Below are 21,640 nucleotides of genomic sequence, written 5' to 3' on the forward strand. Positions count from 1 at the left end.
GGCTTTTAGAAGATAAGATAATGATATGTTGGGACAGTTAGTGGTTTAGGCTATGATGTCACACTGGAAAATAGAACAGTGAGGTCTTAGAGAGGGCACTAGAATCAGGAATGAGGGGTCCATAGTATTAAGATACAGTCAAAGGGCTGGTGGAGTGGCTCAAGTGGTAGAGTATCTGCCTAGCAAGGGGGAGGCTCTGAATTCAAACTCACCCTCTCCCTCCAAAAAAGAGTCAAGTTGAGAAGAAATACCAGTTAAATACTTTCCTGGTATGATTTGGCAGAAAAAACCCTGAATTAGAATTCGTAAAACATGTAATCTAGCCATGATTAGGGACTAGCTTCCTATGTCAAGAACCACTGAAGTGAGGTTGAGAGAGTGGAGTTCGTATGTGGAAATTACTGTGACTGGTGGCTCTCTGTGTCCCTCTCTCATGAAATCCCTGCTTTTTTATTGTTGTTGTTGTTGGTTGTGGGACTTGAACCTAAGGCCTGGGTCCTGTCCCTGAGCTCTTTTGACCAAGACTAGTGCTCTATTACTTTGAGCCACAGCTCCACTTCTAATTTTCTGGTGGTTAATTGGATATAAGTCTCATAGCCCTTCTTGCCCAGGATGGATCCTCAGATGTCAACCTCCTTAGTAGCTAGGATTACAGGCGTGAGCCACCAGCGCCTGGCTATCCCTGCTTTATTCTGCACACTTACTCCCTTTGATCATGCTGGACTGCCCTGTCCCTTATATATCCTATCCTCGAGAACCTGGAGGGATTGGATTGGCTTGGCGACTAACTCACACCCCATTAGGTGTGGCCCAACTTCTCCTTTGTCCACCTCCAGCTAAAGACCATATTTCCTAAGTAGGATAATTTCAGCTATGAAAAAGGATATGGATTATGGCAAGTACCATGCGACATGTATCATGTAGCTGAGCGCACCATTACTTTGCTCGGGGCCTGCTTCCTCATCTATGGCCCAGTGGTTCTGTGAATGGGTCAGGTGTTCTCCAGTCAGAGTTATTAAGCAAGCCTATACCTTCCAACCTTCCTTTCCTGGCTTCTCTGGTCACTGAGATACATAGGCATGCATGTAGGGGAAATGGGTACTAAGTGTTTCTCTAGAGAAATTCAGTCATCGCTGCTGTCCCTCAAGGGGCCAGGCCCTGGTGCACAGTAAGAACAGGTGTGAGTGTTGTGCCCAACTTTGCCCTTTGGTACAATAAAAGTGGCATCTGAGTCCTTATCTTGAGCCTTCACTCATTTATCCACTTCCCTTGTGTTCTACCTGTTTCTCCTCTGTTGATTTTAACCAGCATGAGGACAGAATAAAATCCCGAGTACCAGAGGCTTACTTCTGGCCCACTGGAGAGTCTAGCAGTCAAGTGTCTTTGACCTTGCAAGGAGAAGCTCAGATCAGATGTTCAGGATTTGCCTGATAATCAAAAGGAGCTAAAGTGAGAGTCACATTGCCTAGTTTAAGTGTTTTGTGTTCTGGACTAGATAATGCCCTCAGCCAGTAACAGATCTCTTTCTTAGAGAGTCCAATCCCCCTTGGGGTCCATACTGGTCCCACAGAGAGAGAGGTACTCCCGACTCCATCCCACCTATATCAAGGCTAGTCCTCAGTTGGATTTTGAGATGGAGCCAGGCTCAGGGTGTTCCAGCTTTGGTTTCAGGGGATCTGGAGGTCCCCAAACTTCACCTCTGTGCTCAGAGACTCATTTTGTCTGGAGCAGAAACATTTCCTTTCTGAACCACAGCATACCCTCTGTATGACTCCAGCCTGACCCTGGAAACTTCCACCCTAGGTGCAGCCCTTCCTTGCATGTGTGGCCTCCTTTGCACATAATCTGAGGAGGGGTTCCCCAGTGAGCCTCAGAGCTGGTAAGGATTAGCTACAGTAAGGGAAGGCAGACTTCTTCAGAGAAGAAGGCTGGCATGCCAGCCTACGTACCCTTCCTAAGTCAGAGCACAACTAGCATACCTGGGACATGGAAGTAGCTAAAGTCATGCTCTGAGCACCAGGATGTGAGTCCAAATCATCCCTGAGATCAACTCAGACACATACTCTCTTTGAGTAAGGGACAGTCTTAGAAATAAGACCGAAGCCAGGAGGCATGGCTCAAGTGGTAGAGCACCAACCTAGCAATCATGAGGCCATGAGTTCAAACTCCAGTACTGCCAAAAATAATACAGAAAACAAAATTAGCGAAGTTGGGGTTGCCTCTCTGTCTGTCACCCATGGGTTTCATACCTCAGGACTGGCTACCTGGTTATGAGGTACCAGGCCCTGCAGTTGCCAGATTAAAGAAGGGAGCCATGGAACAGTAGTAAGAGGAAAGGTCAAAGGCTGCTCTGTCATGAGCTGCCCCAAATGAGTAGCTGAAGTAGCTTCTGCCAGCTCTAGTTAAGGAAGAGGCTAAGAGGTCTCAGCTGGTGACAGAGATCTGGTCTTGAGGTTGGGACTATATGCTGCTCCATGACTGCCTATCAAAATCAGTGTCCAGGGCTGGGGATATAGCCTAGTGGCAAGAGTGCCTGCCTCGGATACACGAGGCCCTAGGTTCGATTCCCCAGCACCACATATACAGAAAACGGCCAGAAGCGGCGCTGTGGCTCAAGTGGCAGAGTGCTAGCCTTGAGCGGGAAGAAGCCAGGGACAGTGCTCAGGCCCTGAGTCCAAGGCCCAGGACTGGCCAAAAAAAAACAAAAACAAAAAAACAGTGTCCAGTGTGCAGAAAATGGAAGAAGTAGGGGAAAGTAGGGAGGAGGACCTCTGCTGAGTGGTCCATTGTTGATCACTATAATCTGTGGCAAGGCTGAGTGGGCCTGTGGAAGCCTGATTGGCTGGGGACTTGCTTCAACAGGGACTGTGAAGCCTGAGGGAATAAGAGGCTATTCGTGGTGGCCAATATGGGACTCACTGTATTAAATAACATGTTAGTTCAAGCTTTACCCTGGCTCTTAGATGAGGGATTAGGGGATGTGGGCATTGTCCAGGCATGCATGAGGCAGAAGCCTGCCCCTGGGCTGGACATCTGAATCCCTTCCGAGGATTTGGAGGCCAGAGAATTATATTTAGAGAAGAGAGAATTCTTATAATAGAGAATTCCCATGTCCATATACTCTTTCACTTAACAACTCTATGAACCTGGGTCCCTCTTTCCTGTGCCCCAGGGAGAATAAAGAGGATGACTGTCCCTCCTACAGCCTGGTCACCTTTACTGGTTCTTGGATCCTTCCATGAGCCATGAGGAGGGGCAGGCTAGATTTCATAATTCTATATCCCAGTCAGGGAAGATGAATACCTGAGGGATCCATGCACTCCCACAGCAGCTCAGGGCAGGGCTTGCCCATCTGGTGGGACAGTGGTTAGGGGACTTCCCTGGCTGAGCTGATGGATCCTCCAACCACAGCTGCTCATCTTCCCTGGACAGATGACTTCATGAAGCAAAGCCGGGGCATGCTACTACTCTACAGCATGAAGAACCCCAGTTTTCCTGAATACATCTTCAGCAGTGAGAGTGGCATCATGTGTCTTGACATGCACGTGGACCACCCCTACCTGGTGGTCGTAGGCCACTATGATGGCAATGTGGCCATTTACAACCTCAAGAAACCCCACGCTCAGCCCTGCTTCCGAAGCTCGGCAAAATCTGGCAAGCACACGGACCCTGTGTGGCAGGTCAGCCTCGGACCAGGGAGCTGGAAGGGAGCAGCACCTGGGCCTGGGAGAGACTGGAGGAGGGGCTGTGGGAAGGCAAGGCCTACAGGCAAGGGGCTGAGGATGGAAAATACCAAGCTAAGAAACTTGATGTGAGAACAGAGAGCTGGGATCTGCCCCTGAACTCCCAGAAAGAGGCCTCCATTTGCCTGCCAAGGGTCTTCTAGGTGGGGTAATCAATAACTCAGAGCCTCAGCTGAAGGCCTACAGGGCCTGAAGACTGGTTGAGTGTGTTAGGGAGTGCAAATTCCTCATGGGGCTCTCATTTGAAGCCTGGGCTAGATTTTGAAAAGCTCCTAGACAGGTAGTTATTTTCTGTTGCTTACCCTCTGGGTAGGATTGGAGGGTCTGGTATGTAAAGTCTGTCCTTGAGCCTCTCATAGCACCTCTCTTCTCCAGACATACTGAAGGGATAGGTGGTGCCCCTGATATACTAGGACTGGCCTAGGACTATTGCCAGGACATTGAGGCTGGATTTTACCTTGACTCTGTCTCCTGATCTTACTCTACTGGGAGAACAATTCATAGTTTCACTCTCAGAATTCGAGTTTTGGCACTAGCATTGCACATTCTTCTCACTGTGTCCCATAGGTTCACTCCCCTGAAGTTTGTACGTAACCCCATGAGCCTGTGTGGGAGAAGCCAAGTTTGGATTTCTGCCTCAAATTACCCAAAGTCTCTGGACTCATCAGGCAGCACTGGGACTCTGTTCTCTTATCTTTTGCTGCCCTCTGGTCCTGACAGCCTTCGGGCTCTGTGCTCTGATTGCTGGCCCTGTGCTCCCAGAAGTATATGGACACTGACTCCAGGATCTGGATCTGAGCTTCTAGACAAGCCTGAGCAGAGGCATGCACATGGAGGCTTCACAGCCTCATCCTTTATGCAGAGCCTGATGGTGAAAGGGAGGCAGCCCTACAGCTACACTTTCTCCTTTCCACAGGATGAGATGAAGTTGCAGCCTCAGAAATTCTGTCCATCCAAAAGTCCGCCTCCCTCCCGATCTGTTACCTCCAGGCAGGTGGAAATCTCTAGGCATGAGGAAGATGTCTACCGAGACTTTAGAGTCCAGGGAGAAGAGAAAGGAATTGATCAGATGGAAACAATGCCAACCTTTCCCCTATTTTCTAGCTCACATACATAGCCCAGGGCCAAACACTGATCATTCCTCAAACCCAGGAGACCCAGGCCATCCACCCTACTCCTACTCTGCTGCATTCTCCAGATCAAATAACAGATTGGGTGGCCTGGAAAAAAAAGGCACAGGAAAACATATTATCCCTTTTACTGCACAAGTTCCAGGAAGACTGCCACTCACCTGGGCAGGGGTTGCCTGTTCCCCTGTTATCCTGCCAGGAAAATAGGCTACTGTCTTTGCAAAGCAGAAAAGTCAGGGTTCTTGACCAGGATCATAGCAGATGACCTGTGACTCATTCATCTACTCTCGTCATACTCCGTTCTTTTCTTCTAATTCCCTTCCTCCCTTCCTCATTCATTCATCTATTCATTTATTCACTCACTTGTCCATTCAGTAAGTCCTCCCTGTGTTCTCCTCTGGCTGCTGAAGGACACTCAAGGGCATAGTCTCTGGGGTTCTGGTTGGAAAATTAACCACAGCCACAAGATGACCAGTGCAGGGCAGAATGCTAAGTGCTAAAGTATAAGTCCAAGAGTATGATGGGCACCCACACTGTCCTGAGTAGGGACTAGGGCCAGGGAGGGTTAGGCACATCTTTCTAGAGAAAGCAACTGCTGAGCTGAATTGTGAGGGTGTTAGTGAGCAGAAACACAAAGGGTGTCACCTGTGCAGACACAGAGCTTCAAGCACAATGGCCTGTTAGAAACAACACATCATCATTCAGAGCACACATAAAGATGAGGAGAGGGGAGCAAGACCTGGGGAGAGGGCTAGCACTGCCATGAGAGTGCTTAGTTCTAAGTGAAGAAGCATTGATAATGGAAGGCAGTGATTTCAAATGAAATATCAAATAGAGAAGCACTGTTCATGTGTACACACACACACACACACACACACACACACACACACACACATATGATGAGTCTGGCATTGGTGGCTCATGCCAGTAATCACAGCTACTCAGGAGGCCAAGATCTGAGGATCACAGGTTGGCTGAGACTCTTATCTCCAATTAACCACTAAAAAACTGGAAGTGGACCTGTGGCTCAAAGTGGTAGAACACTAGCCTTTAGTGCAAAAACTCAGGGACAGAGTTCAAGCCCCATAGCCAACAATAACAGAGAGAGTGGCACTGCTGTAGAATCAGGATTCTGCTTGTGTAAGTGGTATCATTCCTCCTGTCCCTTAATGTACCTTCTCAAGGCTCCTAAGGATTCCTCCTGAGCATAGTTAGAAAATCACCGCCCTGTCATCAGAGGGTGGAGGTGAAACAGTCCTGGAAAGTCCTGGAAAGTGCTTCTGGTTACCGCATGATGGGGATGTGCAATGCAGATGCAGAGTTGTAGGGCAGTGAAACTGATAGAGGGCAGGGACTGATAGGACTGATTGGGAAAGAGAGGAATCAGTGCTGCCCAGGCTGTGTGTGCCCACCAGGACATCGACAGATGTAGGAAAGGCAAAAGGGAAATGGCTTGGCCAGAAGTTAATCTAAAAAGCCTAAGTGACACCCAGCGGGAGGCCTGGTCCAAGTAGTTGTCTGTAAGAGCGTGGAGCTTGAAGGAGAGACAGGCTGGTGAATGAGATGCCAGAGAAACCAGAGTCTAGGTTTTGTTTTGTTTTGTGTTTTGCTGGTCCTGGTGCTGTTTCTGAGCTTTTGTGCTCAGTGCTAGCAGTCTACCCATTGAGTCACAGCTCCATGCCCAGCTATTTGGTGGTTAACTAGAAATAAGAGTCCCACAGATTTTCCTGCCCAAGCTGGCTTTGAACCATGATTCTCAAATCTCAGCCTCCTGAGTAGCTAAAATTATAGCCATAAGCCATGGGCACAAGGCTTAGGTCTTTTTTTCTTTCTATTTATTTTTCTAGTTCTGGAGCTTGAACTCAGGGCCTGGACACTGTCCCTGAACTTCTTTCACTCAAGGCTAGCACTCTACCACTTGAGCCACAGAGCTACTTCCGGCTTTTTCTCTTTATGTGGTGCTGAGGAATTGAACCCAGGGCTTCATGCATGCTAGGCAAGCACTCTACTGCTAAGCCACATTCCCAGCTCGTGTTTTTCTTTTTTAGGGGGCTGTGTACAATGTATTTTGAGAAGGTAAGAAAGGTTGTTTTGAACTTCAGTGCCCAGTGGGGACAGAAAGTTTATTCCATTGGCAATGGAGAGTTAGAGAAGGTTTTAGAGCCAAGGAGAAGAATGTCTAAGAAGAGTCCACTCCTGCTCCATAGCACAGGCTACTTCCCTAGAGAGACTTCCTGGGTGGCCCAACCCTGCCTAGGCCCTGCTGTGAAGCCTTAACTAGCAACACTGGGCTGTGTGTGAATTGTGAGATCTTGGGAAGGGAGAAAGAAGGATGCAAAAAAGAGAGTGAGGCCAGGCTGTTCTGCCCTAATCAGATAAGGTAGGAGAGGCACAATCAATTAAGCAAACTTGAGCTCCAGATTCTCTCTATTTTTGGTCCTTAGGTTTCTCCTCATTCCTTTTAGCCTAGTTACCACTCTGTCTCTTGCTTTATTCCTACTGTCTCACCTCTACTCCCCAAGCACGTGTGTGACACATGCACAGTCACTTGAAAATATACCCTTCCACCCCCCACTGGGCATCAGGCTGCTAAGTGGGGTGTGAAATACAATTTCCCTGAGTGCCCGGCATCTGCTCATTAAACACTTCCGTTTGCAGCTCCCTAGCGCCTCTTACAGCCTGGCTTTTGACATCCCTCATTCCCTCCTCCCTTTAAAGGGACCACCATTGTACAGAAGAAGTAGTCTCAGTATCTGACTTGTGCCTTAAAGGCTGTGGCAGCTTCTGGCACATACACCCCTCCTCCATGAGAGCACAGAACAACCCACTACCCAAACAGGCCTAGGCAGGACTCAGCCCCCTTTCTCCAGCTCTGACCTTCCGGGCTTCACTGGTAGTTGGAGCGAGGCAATCCCTTCTCCCCACCCCACAGCAGCTATGGTGACAGCTGCGGTTATAGGCGACAGCACTGGGTTCTTGGCCTCCTTCACTGGGCCTCTGTTTGTGACAGGGGGAGGGCACTGGACGGCGGTCCCATCATGGGCGGTCTGGAAGGAGCCTCTGGATGCAAAGCTCTGGGCACCCAGCCCCACTCCATCTCTCTAGAACTTGGCGTGGCCAGGCCTCCACATCTGGCAACAGAAACTTGAGCCTCAAGCGTGTCATCTTCATAAGACAACAGCTCTGTCTCCAAAACACTTTCCCATATGTTTGCTTCCAGCCCCGAGAAGATGGGTGGGGCAGGATAATTAACCCTGATTTGCAGATGGAGAATTGCAAGTTAAATCTGGGATTTGGGAGCAAAATTCTGGGAGCAGGAGCTAGTGTCCACGTCAAGGTGGGAAAAGAGGAGACACTTCTTAGAGGAAGGCCAAGCCTAGGAGAGGAGGGGGTGGGGAGTGAGCTCCTCCACTTCCTCAACCACTCCCCAGCAAACAGGGGAAAGGCCTCTGCAGAAGCTTGGAGTTTGAAATCCTTGGATCATGGTAATAATGCAGATATTAGCTAGCATTACTTATTGATTTATTTTTGAGACAGAATTTTATTATGGAGCCCAGGCCGGCGTTGAACTTGGGATTTTTGTTTTGCCTCCGTTTCCTGAATGCTGGGATTACAGATGTACACCACCAGACCTGAGTCCTATTAGCTGGCATTTATTGAACACTCAAATATGCAGTGTTCTGTCCTAAAGACTTCACATATAGTATCTTATTTTTCTCACAACAAGCCTAAGCTATTATGACTTCCATTTTATAAGTGAAGAAACTTGGCAGGGCTGAGTCTGTGAAAGTAACTTAGGACTCAGAACCATAATCTTCCTGCAGCTAAGCATCAAGAACCCAACCCAGAAAGGAGCTAGGTATCTCTACTTCTAAGCCCATTCATCAGAGCAATGCTCAGGCTGGCTCTATTATCTTAGGTTGGTCAGGGAGAAACAGAGCTGGATGGGAGGAGGTGGGGGAGGGCCAGTATTGGATTTCAGGAAATAGGCTCCCAGATCATGCTTCTGACATTCATGTGGGTGCATGGGGAGCCCTACTCACAGCGTTTACACAACCCCCTAGCTTATTATGGTTTGGGATGTTCCAGGTAAAATGGCAGAAGGACGACATGGACCACAACCTTAACTTCTTCTCTGTGTCATCCGACGGTCAGATCATGTCTTGGACACTAGTAAAGGTGCCTGTATTTTAGAGAGGGTCCTGCAGGTTGGGAAGGGGGAGGGTGGGTGGAAGAGTGGATGGAGGAGTTAATAGAAAAGGAATCTCAGCCCTATTGATCTAGCCCAACCCTCATTCCTCTTCCTGCTCTCTCCTGCTACAGAGTGAGCTGGTTCACACAGTTGTCATCAAGCTGAAGGTGGAAGGCAGCACGACAGAGATTCCTGAGGGATTGCAGTTACACACTGTGGGTAGGGACCCCATCCTTCTCACCTCCAGGCCTAGCCTGGCAGTTCATCCTCAGAGCCTCAACAAGAGACCTTCCCCCTTCCCAGAAGGGCCTCCCAGACCTATGCTGGAGCCCAGACGGGAGGAGAGGGAAAAGGCCTGACTGTTCTGCTGAGCCCTTGGCCATTTGCAAACCCTTTCCAGTTCCTTCCCCCATTTGCACACCCAGTTCTTGTTTATGCAGATCAGGTGCTGTTATGCAGATCTATCCTTGTTTATGCAGATCTGGGCCCTGTTTACCCAGATCCAGTCCCTGTTTACTCAATTCCTACCTAGTTTATGCAGACCATATCCCTGTTTGCACAGACCATGTCCCTGTTTGCAGACCCCATCCCTGTTTACCCTGACCCTGACCCTGTTTAACTCAATCCTTGCCTTGTTTACCCAGCCCCTCATTCCTGTCTGTGGAACCCCTGGCCGGTTGCAGAGTCCTAACTGTCTGGGACAAACGAGCCAGAGTGCCAATTTGTATTTGCTTAGCCTTGTCCCAGCCCTCACTGGGACCCAGGTTCACAGCTCATTCTGTCATGGGCTGACCCTCCTGGCTGGGTTGGGGTAGGACAGAAGGCTCCCTTGAAGAATTGGGCTAAGGCTACTCCCTCTGTTCCCAAGGCTGCGGCACTGCTTTCGACTTCCACCGAGAGATCGACTACTTGTTCCTAGTAGGCACAGAGGAGGGGAAAATCTACAAGGTGAGGCAGTTCTGCCCCTGGCAGCTCTTTGTAGGGCTACTTGGACTTGAGTACCCATCCCAAGTTGTTGACAATACTCAACAAATTCTGTTTCATCCATTCTGGGAGAGTTTCTTGGGTGTCAGGAAGAGGGGCTATAGGCAGGAAAGGGCAATCTAGAGGGTGACTTTAAACCCAGTCCAGTCTCTTCTCTAGGCCGTCCCTCCTTTCCTGGGGGTAGAAGCAGAGCTGGGAATGGGGATTGGGGGAATAGAAACAATACTGGGCAGACTTTGTGGAGGAAAGCTGAACTCAGCAAGGCTTTGAAAACCAGGTAACAGGCAGATTGATCTCTAATACCAGTGCATCCCCGCAGGCAGGACACAACCTCACCGCCAGTGTCTCAGTGTTAGTAGGTGAACATCCCTCTGAACCTCCATCCGTCCAGAAATAGCTCTGGCTGCAAGCTTTTCTTAGGCTCAGAGACTCAGAATGTTAATTACAGGCAGCCTCCCGCGGGAGCCCCTGAGGCCCAGCTAGAGCTGGTCTGAATGCAAAAGAGGTCCCCACCCCCCTCTCTACCCCTTCCTGCGGCCTCCCCTGCAGGCTGGAGAGAAAGTCGAGACTAGTCTGTCACTTTGTCTCCCATAGGAGGGGGGAGAGAGACTCACTGGTTGGGCCAGAAACTGAATGGGAAGTTTGGGGCTTCAAGTCCCCACTGCCTCTTCCCCCTCCCCACCCCCCCACCCCCACACTCCGTGCTTCTTGCTTGCACAAGGTGGGCTGGATGCCATGAAGTGGTGGACCCATTGCTCTTTCTATCCACAGGCCCTGGCCAGAAGGAATGGTACCGGCCTCACCTTCTCCAGGGCCTGGGACCAGCTCTGCCCTTTGTTGATGGGCCTAGAATCCCAGCCATTTTCCCTCATGCTCCAGAAAAGCTCCCAGCTCAACTCAGACCACGACCCCTACGTACCTCCCTTCTCTCTGGGGGAATGGAGGGTGGGAAAAGCAGCCAGCAGCTTGGCACCAGCTCACTTGTGACAGTGGTGTGGGGTAAGGACAGAAAAGCAGGTTGGGGTTCAGATCCTTCAGGGTCTCCTTGGAAGGGTGGCTGTTGACTCTCCTCTCCCACTTCTGTCCTTGTGTCAGTGCTCTAAAGCCTACTCCAGCCAATTCCTAGACACCTACGATGCCCACAACATGGCCGTGGATGCTGTGACCTGGAACCCATACCACACCAAGGTCTTCATGTCCTGCAGTTCTGATTGGACAGTGAAGATCTGGGATCACACCATCAAGTGAGGAGCCTGCCCCTGGCTAGGCCCTTCCCTGAGCCCTCCCCTGTACTCTGGCACTGTGAGCCAGCCCCTTGTGTCATGGGTTTCCCTCCTCCACTACTGCAGGACCCCCATGTTCATCTATGACCTGAATTCAGCCGTGGGCGATGTGGCCTGGGCACCATACTCTTCCACAGTGTTTGCTGCAGTCACCACAGATGGGAAGGTGAGTGGCCCCTTCTTCCTCCACTGAGCCCCTACTAGAGATCTGGTAAGGTAGCTCAAGTCAGTAGGAAAAGTGGGACTTAAGGACTCCTATTCTCAAAAGATGAGTCATTCATTGCAAGAGGCCTCAAGGGAGGAATGGGGTGTTGGTTGAGTGGAGAAAGAACTCTGGGGGATGAGATGCCATCAAGTAGTTACCTTTTCTGAGGTCCCTGGAAAGGGAGGTAGAGGGTGGCAGGGGCCATCTTCAGCTAAAGAAAACCTTATAAACCAGAAGTGATCTGTTCCTGCAATAGTGTCTATAAGGGAGTGAAGTCTTCGTTTCTGGAAGCATGCAAGTGGATTCTGAAAAGGGGCTTCAGTGAGGCAAAACGTGAGGGATCGTTTCAACACAGGAGAAGTAGCAAAAGCGTAGAAATGAGAGCATTCTTCCATACAAACCCGTTCTCCACATGGACTTTGATATAAATGGAAAAGCTTCTGCTGCCCTAAGGAAAGAATATAGTGATTAAGGCATCAACCTAAAGTCAGTCAGTCATCCATTCCCTAAATAGAAGCTTACTAAGGGCCAACTGTGATGCCCACTCAAAGCTAAGCCCTGGTGATTCAGGCCCTGCTCTTATGGGACTTCTTTTATAGTGAACGGCAAGACAAAATGCAACATTAAAATTTCCATAGTGTTAAGAGCAGAGGATTTTAAAAGAGCAATGTGTGAATACAAATATTTATAGCAGCATTATTCATAATAGCCAGAGAATGAAACAATTGTGTCCATCAACTGATGAAAGGGTAAATATGTTGAATTTACAAAGGTATTACTATTCAGTAAGGACAAGGAATGACATACCAATACATCCTACAACATGGATGATTCTTGAAAACTTTATGGTAAGTAAAATAATCCAGACACAAAAGACATACATTGTATGATGCCACTTACGTGATATGTTCAAAACAGATTTGCCTAGTAGCCTAGTATATGATATGTTCAAAGGAGGCAAATTCATAGAGATGGAAAGTAGATTCATGGTTGATTAGGCCTAAGCATGTTGGAAGAAAAAGGAGAGTGACTGCTAGTGGATACAAAGTTTTTTTTGTTTTTTTTTTTTTGGTGGTTTTTTTTTTTTGTAATGAAAACATTCTAAAATTGGTAGTATTGATGGAATGAATATGTGGGAAAACTCCCAAAACTGTGTACTTTAAGTGAATGGCATTTATCTGTAGCACATGAATTACATCTCGAAAAGGGTGTTATGTTAAAAAGAGAGAGATGGGTACTGATGGCTCATGCCTGTAATCCTAGCTGAGATCTGAGGATTGTGGTTCAAAGCCAACCTGAGCAGGGAAATCCATGAGATTCTTTATCTCCAATTAAACACCAAAAAAGCTGAAAATGGAGCTGTGGTTCAATTTGTAGAACACTAGAGCACAAAAGGTCAGGGACAGTGCCTAGGCACTGAGTTCAAGCCCCAGGACTGGCACCAAAAAAGAGAGGGAAGGGGCATGGTGGCTTACTCTTACAATCCCAGCAGTTGGGGAGGCTGAAGCAGGAAGATAGAGAATTAGAAATCAGACTGAGCTACACAGACCCAATTTCAAGACAGAGAGACAGAGACAGACAGAAAAAGACAGAAAATGGGTGGTATTTTTTTTAGAGTGGTCAGGAAAGGTTTATTTAAAGAGGTGACATTCAAGCTGAGAGCTGAAGAACGGGAGCCAGTCTTGGGAAGATGGAATAGGGGGCAGTCTATGCTGAAGAAAAGTTGGTGCAAGCACCCTGGTAGGATTGAGCTTGAAGGACTTCAGGAACAGGAAGCAGTGTCGCTGGAGTACAATGAGCAAAGGGAGAGAGCATGAGATGAGAGTGAGAAGGAAACTCTGAAACTCTGGGAGGAGTTTTAATTTTTTAAAAAGGGAGTCTGGCTATTGCATGGGAATGGGTTGTAGAAGGACAAGAGTGGAAACAGAAACCAGGTGAGAGGCTGCCATAGTTGGCAAGGCAAGACTTGGATAGTGGTTTGGACTTTTGAGTGTGGCAAATATGACATCAAACATTTATTGAGCACTTATATGTCAAGAGCAGTGTGAACACTTTGTATCTATTATCCAGGTGGCTCTGCCACTTACTAAGAACTCAGCCCCAAAGAGCTTCTTACTCATTTATAATATAGGGATAATAACAGAACCAGCTTATAGAGTGTTTGTGGTGTAATTAGGTGGTGTAATCTTGCACATGTATGTCTAGAATATGGTACATGGTAATCTAGTCTAATCTACATTATACTAGAAAAACGGTAGCTGCTATTGTTGTTCATTCTGCCTACACTTAAAATTTCCCCTAATACTGGGTACTGGTTGCTCATGCATGCCTGTAATCCTAGTTACTCGGGAGGCTGAGATCTGAGGATCCTGGTTCAAAGCCAGCCTGGGCAGGAAAATGTGCAAGACTCTTATCTCCAATTAACCATCTCAAAAACCTGACGTAGAGCTGTGGCTCAAATGGTAGAATGCTAGCCTTGGGGGGAAAATGTTCCGAGAAAGAGCCCAGACTCTGATTCAAGCCCCAGGATTGGGCCACAGAGAAAAAAATTCCACTAAACTTTTATTCTCATTCCCTCAACCACAAGCAAAACATGAGCAGAGACACAAGATTTCTTCTCCCATTGCCTCCATTAGCCTGCTTTAGCATCCCCAGAGAGTTTAGGGAATTAGTTCTGAGGTGGGGGACATCAGAAGTGTGATGACACCATTCTCTCCATAGGCTCATGTGTTTGACCTGGCCATCAACAAGTATGAAGCCATCTGCAACCAGCCCGTGGTGGCCAAAAAGAAGAATAAGATCACCCATGTGAAGTTCAACCCCATCTACCCTATCATCATTGTGGGTGATGACCGTGGGCACATTACCTGCCTCAAACTCTCACCTAACTTGCGCAAGATGCCAAAGGTATGGGCTCTGGGAGTTTGGGCTGCCACTAGAGAGGAGGGAGCTTGTAAGGATGGGTAAAGGGGGAGGAGGCACAGGTTTCTGGCTTAGTGGATCCAGGATAAGGATGCTATATATACATTGGCAGAATGAGGGGGCTAAGAGGAGAAGAGGGTTTGTGAGGAAACAGATCAATGTTGGCATACTGTGTCTGTGTTCATTGTGGGGCCCAGTGTGGAGGTACCCAGTCAGCAAGAAGGCCTAATCCTGGGGGCGGTGTGAGTGAGGCCATCATTGTCTGGTTGGGAGTGGAAGATGCTGTGGACATGACAGGTCACCCAGGCAGGAGAAGGGAGGCTTAGCTAAGACTTCATTGCATGGTTTCAGCTTCAGTGGTCCCTAAACTGGGAGCTTGCATGGTTTCAGCTCCAGTGGTCCCTGAGCTGGGAGCTGCAGGTCTACGCAAGGAAGGAAAGAAATGAGCTGTGAAGAGGGTAACTAGGTCAGCAGCTATGCAGTCTTCTTTTTGAACTCAAATTTCTGTGGTCTTTGATGGCTAGGAGACCCTGTCCAGAGCCCAAGTGCCCCAAATAGACCACAACACACAGCCATGATCTCAAAGTCTAGCCCTGAGTCTCAATTCAGACTTAAGAACCCAGACTTCACCCCACAAAACCCCAGCACCCAACTCACAGATTTTACAACCTAGAAGCAAGAGGTGAGTCCTGCCCATTTGTATATGAAAGTACAAAATGGCGCTTTGCTTTCTGCCAGGTTCTGGGCCAGGGTCAGGGTCGGGCCAAGTTGCCCTGATGACTACCTCCTGTTTGCAATTTGAGGCATTTACTGCAATTTGAGGCAGGAGGAGAGGCCTGTCTCTTTCAGCTACTGACTTCTCCATGGTGCCTCCACCCAGACAGGGACTATGCCCCATTGCTCCAGTGCTGGCTTGTTCTATTCCCCACCAGGACCAGGAGTATGGCCGGGCTGTAATTGTAGCCAGCTGGAGGAGGGGGTTAACTTGGCTATAAATACTCAAAAGGCTGTTAAGCGCCTGCAGCTGTGGCCCAGAGGCTGTGGTGGGCTTTAGGGGGTGGGGGGAGCAGGGCGTGGTCTGAATCTCCTTGCTGAGCCCAGCTAGTTGGCCTCTGGAGGGGGAAAGAGGCAGCAGTTTGTGGAACAGATAAAATCTGTTCTTAATTTAATGAAAGAGGAGCAGGCTTAAGCTGGCAGAACTGGACAACCCTCTGGGGAGGATGGTCACTTGTGGGGAGAGAAACAGCCATGACACCATGAGGGTAGTAGAAATGGATGGGAGCCCTACTCGCCCTGTTCTGGGGAGGCAGGGATCTCCCACAGTTCTCACACCAAGGACCATTCATAGCTGGGACTTGAGCAGGGGATACTCAGGGGCTAGTACTTGAGTAGACTAGACTAGAGGTTCCTGTGAAATTTCTTTCTCTGTCAGTAACGTGATTTGTGTGAAAGTCCTCTGGGCATCCCTATAGACCTTCCTCTGTGAGCTGCAAACTCCCTGCTTTTCCCACAGGGATGACTTCCCTGATTGCCTTCAGAAGTTAAAGGGCCATCTTTCCCTAACCAGTATATCATGGGAATTTAAAGCTTGGAAAAAGCAAGGAGTTTACCTACAGTCATATGGGGAATTAATGAGAACTAGCACTAAAAACCAGATCCCTTAAATCTCAGGGGATAGGATTGAGGCTGAGAAATTGAACATTCGGGAGGGAATGTGGGAAGTGAGAAAAAGATCTTCTTGTCCTCTGTACTGGGCTGCAGTGGGCTGCAAGGGAGAGATCTGGGAGTGGTGCTGGGGGTCAAGGCAGTAGGAAATCTGAGCTCTGCATGGTGTCAGCATCTTGGATGGGGCCAAGAAGAGGCCTTCTGCCCATGCATGCTCCCCCTGCCTTGCCTTGCAGCTCTGGCCAGTCCCAGGCATGACTGGGACAGGTGCCAGTGAGCAGGGGCACAGGTGGTTAAGGGTGCAGGAGTCCAGGATCTAAGGGAAAGCAGGAAATGGCAGCTGCTCAGCCTGTTCCAGCCTAGCCCACATCCCAACTGGACAGTAGGGAGTGACACAAACCTAACTTACCAGTGGAAGCATTAGAGTGCTTTGCAGGTGGGAGGCAGTGTAAGGGCCAAATCTTCTCTTCTGAGGGATAATCCAGACCATTGATACCTAGAATCACAAAGGTATCCCATCCACCCTCATGTGTAGGAGAGGAGATGTGTTCCCCACCATAGCAGGTCTAATTCCAAATGGCACCCCACCCCCAACCTGACCTGACCATGTTAGGTAAGAGCAGTAGGTGAGGGCACCTGTGATCTCTCTCCCTTCTCAAGCACCCATCTATTTGTTTCTGTTGGTAGAATGTGGGGGTTCCAAAAGCCAGATCCTGTCCCTCCCTAAAGCCTCTGCTCTTCCTGCCTAAAAACCTAGTCCTTGGAAGATCAGGGAATGGTTACTTCTCCCAGTTCTGGCAGCCATCAAGATCCTGTATCTAGCTGAGGTTCACAGTTAGAGCTGATGATTTCTTGTAGTTCTCTAGCTGGGCCTCTGAGTCATTTAACCTGAGAAGGTGAAGGATCTATACGGGAGTGGGAGGTGGCAAGAATCCAGTATTTATTGAGCAAGGTAGGGCAGGGTCCAACTGGGTCAGGCTAGGCAAAGAAGTCAATGCGGGTATCCAGAAAGGTAGCCCATCCCTTACATTTTCTCCCCAACTGGTATTTCCCCTCTACCAGGAAAAGAAGGGGCAGGAAGTTCAGAAGGGCCCAGCTGTGGAGATCGCAAAATTGGACAAACTACTGAACCTGGTGAGGGAAGTGAAAACCAAGATCTGATGGCCTGTCTCAGCCTCTGCCCCATTTCTTGAACTACTATACCCCCAGGTCCTGGGCTGGGTACCAGATGCCTGCTTCCACCATGTGATCCTACCCCTGATCAAGACCCAGCATCTGCCCTTTTCCTTAGGTTCTGACACCTTTCTCCCAAACTTGACCCTCAACCACCATTACTCCCTTTTGAGTTGCACAAATAAACCTATGCATAAAAGCTCACCTCATATCTTTAATTTCGCTACTGTGGGGTCCCCAGGAAGGAGAAAAATCTCAGGATAGAGCCACAGTTCCATTTATTATCCAGCAAACAGTGGGAGGACCAGAGGAGGGGCCCAGCCTGGACACCCTCCCATTATTGCCATGGATTCCAGTTTGTTTCCCCAACCTAGAAGGCCCAGAGGCACTGAGCTTAGGGAAAGGGCAAACCCAGCCCTTGGACCTTGGGATGGAGCAGAGTCCAGATGTCCCTGGCCCTAGCACCAACACCTGAACCCCCACTCTGGGCCTATCTATCTAGGACCATCTATCTCTTGAAGCCAGGCTGGGTCCAGCTCCAAGCAGGCTGGACTCAAGAGTTCTGGACCCCAGGCTGGCTGAACTCTGGAGTCCTAATTCCAGGCTCTGAATGGGGTAGATTCACGTCCCACGCTCCAGGGTAGACCAAGGGACCTTCAGGGCTGCAGCAAGTAGCTGCCTTCATGGCTAGGTTTCTGGGGTGGTGGTGCCTTCTCAGGACAGGGGCCAGGGCTGGAGTTGGGACTAGATTCAGAGAGAGAATCGGCGTCGGTGGAGCGAGAATGGCAGGCCCAGCAGAGAATGACCCAAAGCAGCAGCAGCAAGAAGCCTACGAGGCCGTTGCAGACGATGGCAATAAGAGCCCCCTGGGAGATGGCTGCCCCCATGGCGGGCAGCACCCTCAGACCAATGCAGATAGCAGAGCTGCTTCAATGACAAGGCCCATGCCGAGATGAAACTCTGGGAGGGCCAGCTTTCCAAGGAGGGTGTTCTGTTCGTGCAGGCAATGATTCCTAGGCAGTGAAGATGCCCAGCTGCAGTCCTGAGCCTGGGGGATACAGAGCAAAGGAGAGGATGGTGAGGGAGGAGTGGGCAAGGCTGAGTGGGAGAGCTCCCCTCTCACATTCCTGGCAAAGGACTTTGGGTTCCAGCATACTTAAATATCCCACAAAGACAACACCCTCATCCTCAGGCCTGGCTTTGGGCACCTGGATGTGGGTGTAGCCAGGATGGGAATGCTGGAGTGGGCAGCCAGCCTCTGGTTTTCTTTTGCAGTGGTGGGACTAAACCTAGGGCCTTGAACATTCTAGGCAAGCATTCTACCACTGCACTACACCCCCAGCCCAGGCAGACATCCTCTATCTCATTCTCCTGGTGGGCACAGCCTGGCCCTGCCTACTCAGCTTCCATCCACAAAGGCACCCTGTTGGTAAGTGGACTGAGGAAATCCAAGACCCCGCCAGGAAGGGAATTGTGACCAGCTTTGGTATGGCCAGGATACCTCCTCTCTCTCAGGATTGCTGCCAGCCAAGCCCAAGAGACCTGCAGAGGCGCCAGCTCGCACAGAGGGAACTTTGTGGAGGCCCTGGCAGGCATGTGTGGGTTTGGTGTGTCCAAGGCTATGTCCCTAGGTGTGCCTCTCCCTGGGACTGTTCCTCTGGGTCAGGTAGGTGTGTGTGTGTGTGTGTGTGTGTGTGTGTGTGTGTTTCCTATGTCTCTCTGTTCCCTTACTGGATGTGTGCCTCTGCTTCTGCATAGCCACCTCTATGATTGTGTGTGGCTGCCTGTCGCTTAGGGTAGCTCTAATTTACATTTGTGTGCATCTCCATCTCTGAGTGTCTGAGTGTGTCTCCGTTTCTCTTCCAGTCTGCCCATGTTACCTTTCATCAGTTCTCTCCCTGGCCGTGTGTCCCTCTGTCCGCGTGGACGAGTCTCTCTTTTCCGTGGGGTCTGTCTCCGTGGTTGTGTGTGTCTCCAGTGTGTCCCTGCCTTTGTGTCTGTCTCTCCCCTTCTGGGCTGTGTCTCTGTCTCGTTGTGGGTCTTTGTGTCTTTTACCTCCATCTCGGGTCTCTAAGTCTCGATCCCCGTGCCTGCGGGGAGAAGATCCCCGCCCCCCCTTACCTGAGTTGAGCCCGGTGCGCGCCCGCGGGGAGGTCCGGGGCAGCGGGATGCTCAGCGCCGACTGAGGCTCGGGAGCCTGCGGGCGGGGGGCGGCGGGAGCGGGCAGGGGCGAAGTCCACTCCCCCGGCCCTCCCCCTCCGCCGCGCAGCCTCCGCCGGCCGCTCCCGCCACGGCGCGACCGGGGCGGCCTCTGCCGCGGGCGGTCTGCGGCGAGCGGGCACCTCCTCCCCCTGGGGCGGCGCCTCCCCCCCGCGGCCCGGGCTGCTAGCTCGCTCTCTCGCTCGCTCGGCGGCGCTCGGGCGGCGGCGGCGGGAGCGGCGCGGGGTTCGGCCGGGCTCGGCTGCGTTCGGCTGCGTTCGGCTGAGCTCGGGACGGCGGGCCGTCGTCGGCGGAGCTCGGCCCAGCTCGGCCCGCAGCGAAAACATGGACGAGCTCCGCCTCCGGGTGGCCGGCGCCTGCGGCCCGCCGGGGGCGGAGCCATAGCAGCACCGCTGCAGCGCTGCCATTGGCTGGCCTTTCCCAGCTCGCGGGCCATTGGTCCAGCGCTGGGGTGGGACGGGACCGCCCAGGTGCCCTGGGACAGGAGGAGGGCTGAACCCGCTACTTTGTCTACATTCATCCCGCGGAGGGTGTCAGGGGCGAGGCGGAGCCCACTGTTTTTCCTTTTTTGTTTTTGCGCCTTCTACACTTGAGAGAGCTTGTATGCCCAACATCTGTGCAAGGCCAAGGTCACTGTACGCGCCTACACACACACACACCCCTGAGATCACCCCTCCGTGTCTGGGAGAGGTCTGTTAGCATCATTTGGAAGAAGGCTTTGTGTCTGCACACCTAGGAGGAGACAACTACTCAGCTTGGAAACCGCTAGCCTCTCGCGCATCGCACTCTCACCTGGGTATGGACCCTTCGTCCCCAGCTGAGAGGGCTTGCTGTTGGCCCTGCGTTCCCTGACCCTAGAAGGTGGTGTGAAGATCTCTGGTGATACAAACTCTCTGGTTGCATTTTACTGCGTCCCCACCCAGGGTTGACGGCGGGCTTGTGCTTTGTCGTGTGGTGGGGGAACCTAAAGAATGGTTCACCTCTGGCTGGAATAGATCTAGGCCTGGTGGAGGTTCTGATTCTCCATTCTAGAAGCCTTCCTAGAGGAAACATAGCTTGGACAGGAGCAGTCAAGTAGGCATTCCACTCACTGGGCCTCCTATGCCAGTGAGGTCTTTTTTTTTCCTGCCTGCTTCCCCCCGCCCCCCACTTCCCCTTCTTTCTACTGGGGAATCTAACCTATGGTTTAGTGACCAGAGCCTTGTACCTGCACACACCCACTATACTCCTAGCCCTGGTGATTCTTAAATGTTCTGATTTGGGCCCTCTTATCTCACCTGTCCTCCATGAACCAACACATCCTTGGAGCTATATCATGAAGACTTCTAGTCTTAAACGTCTCTATATTTGACTCATATAGCCAATGTCTACTGGCATCAGGGTAGTGTGGATAACTGGTTTTGCCACTTACTAATTTTGTGACCTTGGACAAGTGACTCTCAACGTCAATTTCTTCATTTGTAAGATGATTCTAGTAATAGCTACCTCTCAGGGTTATTTTCCCCTAATTTATTTATTCCAGACCAATCACATCTCAGCAAATACCATGTGACATAACCTCAAGGACCAAGCAGCTAAGGGACCTCTTCCCATGCCATAAGACACCTAGAAATCTAGATTCTATCCTGAAAAAGAAAAAGGGAAGGATAAAATAATCTGAAAGACGAGTCATTTAAAGCTACTGAGTTAGAGATTGTCTAAAATAAACTTTGGGCCCTGTGGAGTTTACCAGAATGGATTAATTTTAGTGTTCCCCTTGATACCCAGCAGGGTGAAAGGCATTGTGAAAAAGATCAGATCAGTTATAGGAAACAGGAGGCATACCGCTGCACATCTGAGTATATTGTGAGTGAATTTTGTGACCTAGCTGTAGGAGTTTGTATTTTATCCTGAGGACAGTGGAGAGCCACTGAAGAATTTGGACCAGAGGAATAACATGATCATATCCAGAAACTGGAAAGACGGTTTGGGCTGCTAGATGTAAAGGGTGTAAATGCACTTGAGAGAGAAAGCAAGGGGTAATAATGAGGGCCTAAAATGGTGGTGACAGAAGTGGAGAGAATAGATACTGAGGATATTTAGGAGCTTCATCTTCAAAACATGGGAATAAGAGGATAGAGGAG

At 50.1% G+C, this 21,640-nt stretch overlaps 2 protein-coding genes across 2 annotated transcripts in view; one reads left to right on the top strand and one right to left on the bottom strand.

The window, feature by feature from the left end:
• Dnai1 (dynein axonemal intermediate chain 1) overlaps positions 1-17,324 on the top strand; it is a 58,203-nt gene extending 40,879 nt beyond the window's left edge. Inside the window, exons 13-20 of the mRNA XM_048352222.1 lie at positions 3,433-3,680; positions 8,963-9,052; positions 9,197-9,284; positions 9,934-10,013; positions 11,145-11,293; positions 11,399-11,498; positions 14,259-14,444; positions 17,187-17,324. Of these exons, the coding sequence (XP_048208179.1) occupies positions 3,433-3,680; positions 8,963-9,052; positions 9,197-9,284; positions 9,934-10,013; positions 11,145-11,293; positions 11,399-11,498; positions 14,259-14,444; positions 17,187-17,285 (1,040 nt within the window). The 3' untranslated portion in view covers positions 17,286-17,324. The remainder of the gene's footprint in view (positions 1-3,432; positions 3,681-8,962; positions 9,053-9,196; positions 9,285-9,933; positions 10,014-11,144; positions 11,294-11,398; positions 11,499-14,258; positions 14,445-17,186) is intronic.
• A 222-nt stretch (positions 17,325-17,546) lies between these two features.
• On the bottom strand, positions 17,547-19,653 carry Enho (energy homeostasis associated). The gene is made up of 2 exons (XM_048352230.1): positions 19,419-19,653; positions 17,547-18,345 (listed from the first exon to the last, which is right to left on the bottom strand). Exon 2 carries the CDS (start codon positions 18,182-18,184, stop codon positions 17,954-17,956), a length of 231 nt encoding a protein of 76 aa, XP_048208187.1. The 5' UTR covers positions 18,185-18,345; positions 19,419-19,653; the 3' UTR covers positions 17,547-17,953.
• Positions 19,654-21,640: the final 1,987 nt, after the last annotated feature.

Source organism: Perognathus longimembris, chromosome 1 (assembly GCF_023159225.1).
Source record: "Perognathus longimembris pacificus isolate PPM17 chromosome 1, ASM2315922v1, whole genome shotgun sequence".
NCBI classification, from domain to species: domain Eukaryota; kingdom Metazoa; phylum Chordata; class Mammalia; order Rodentia; family Heteromyidae; genus Perognathus; species Perognathus longimembris.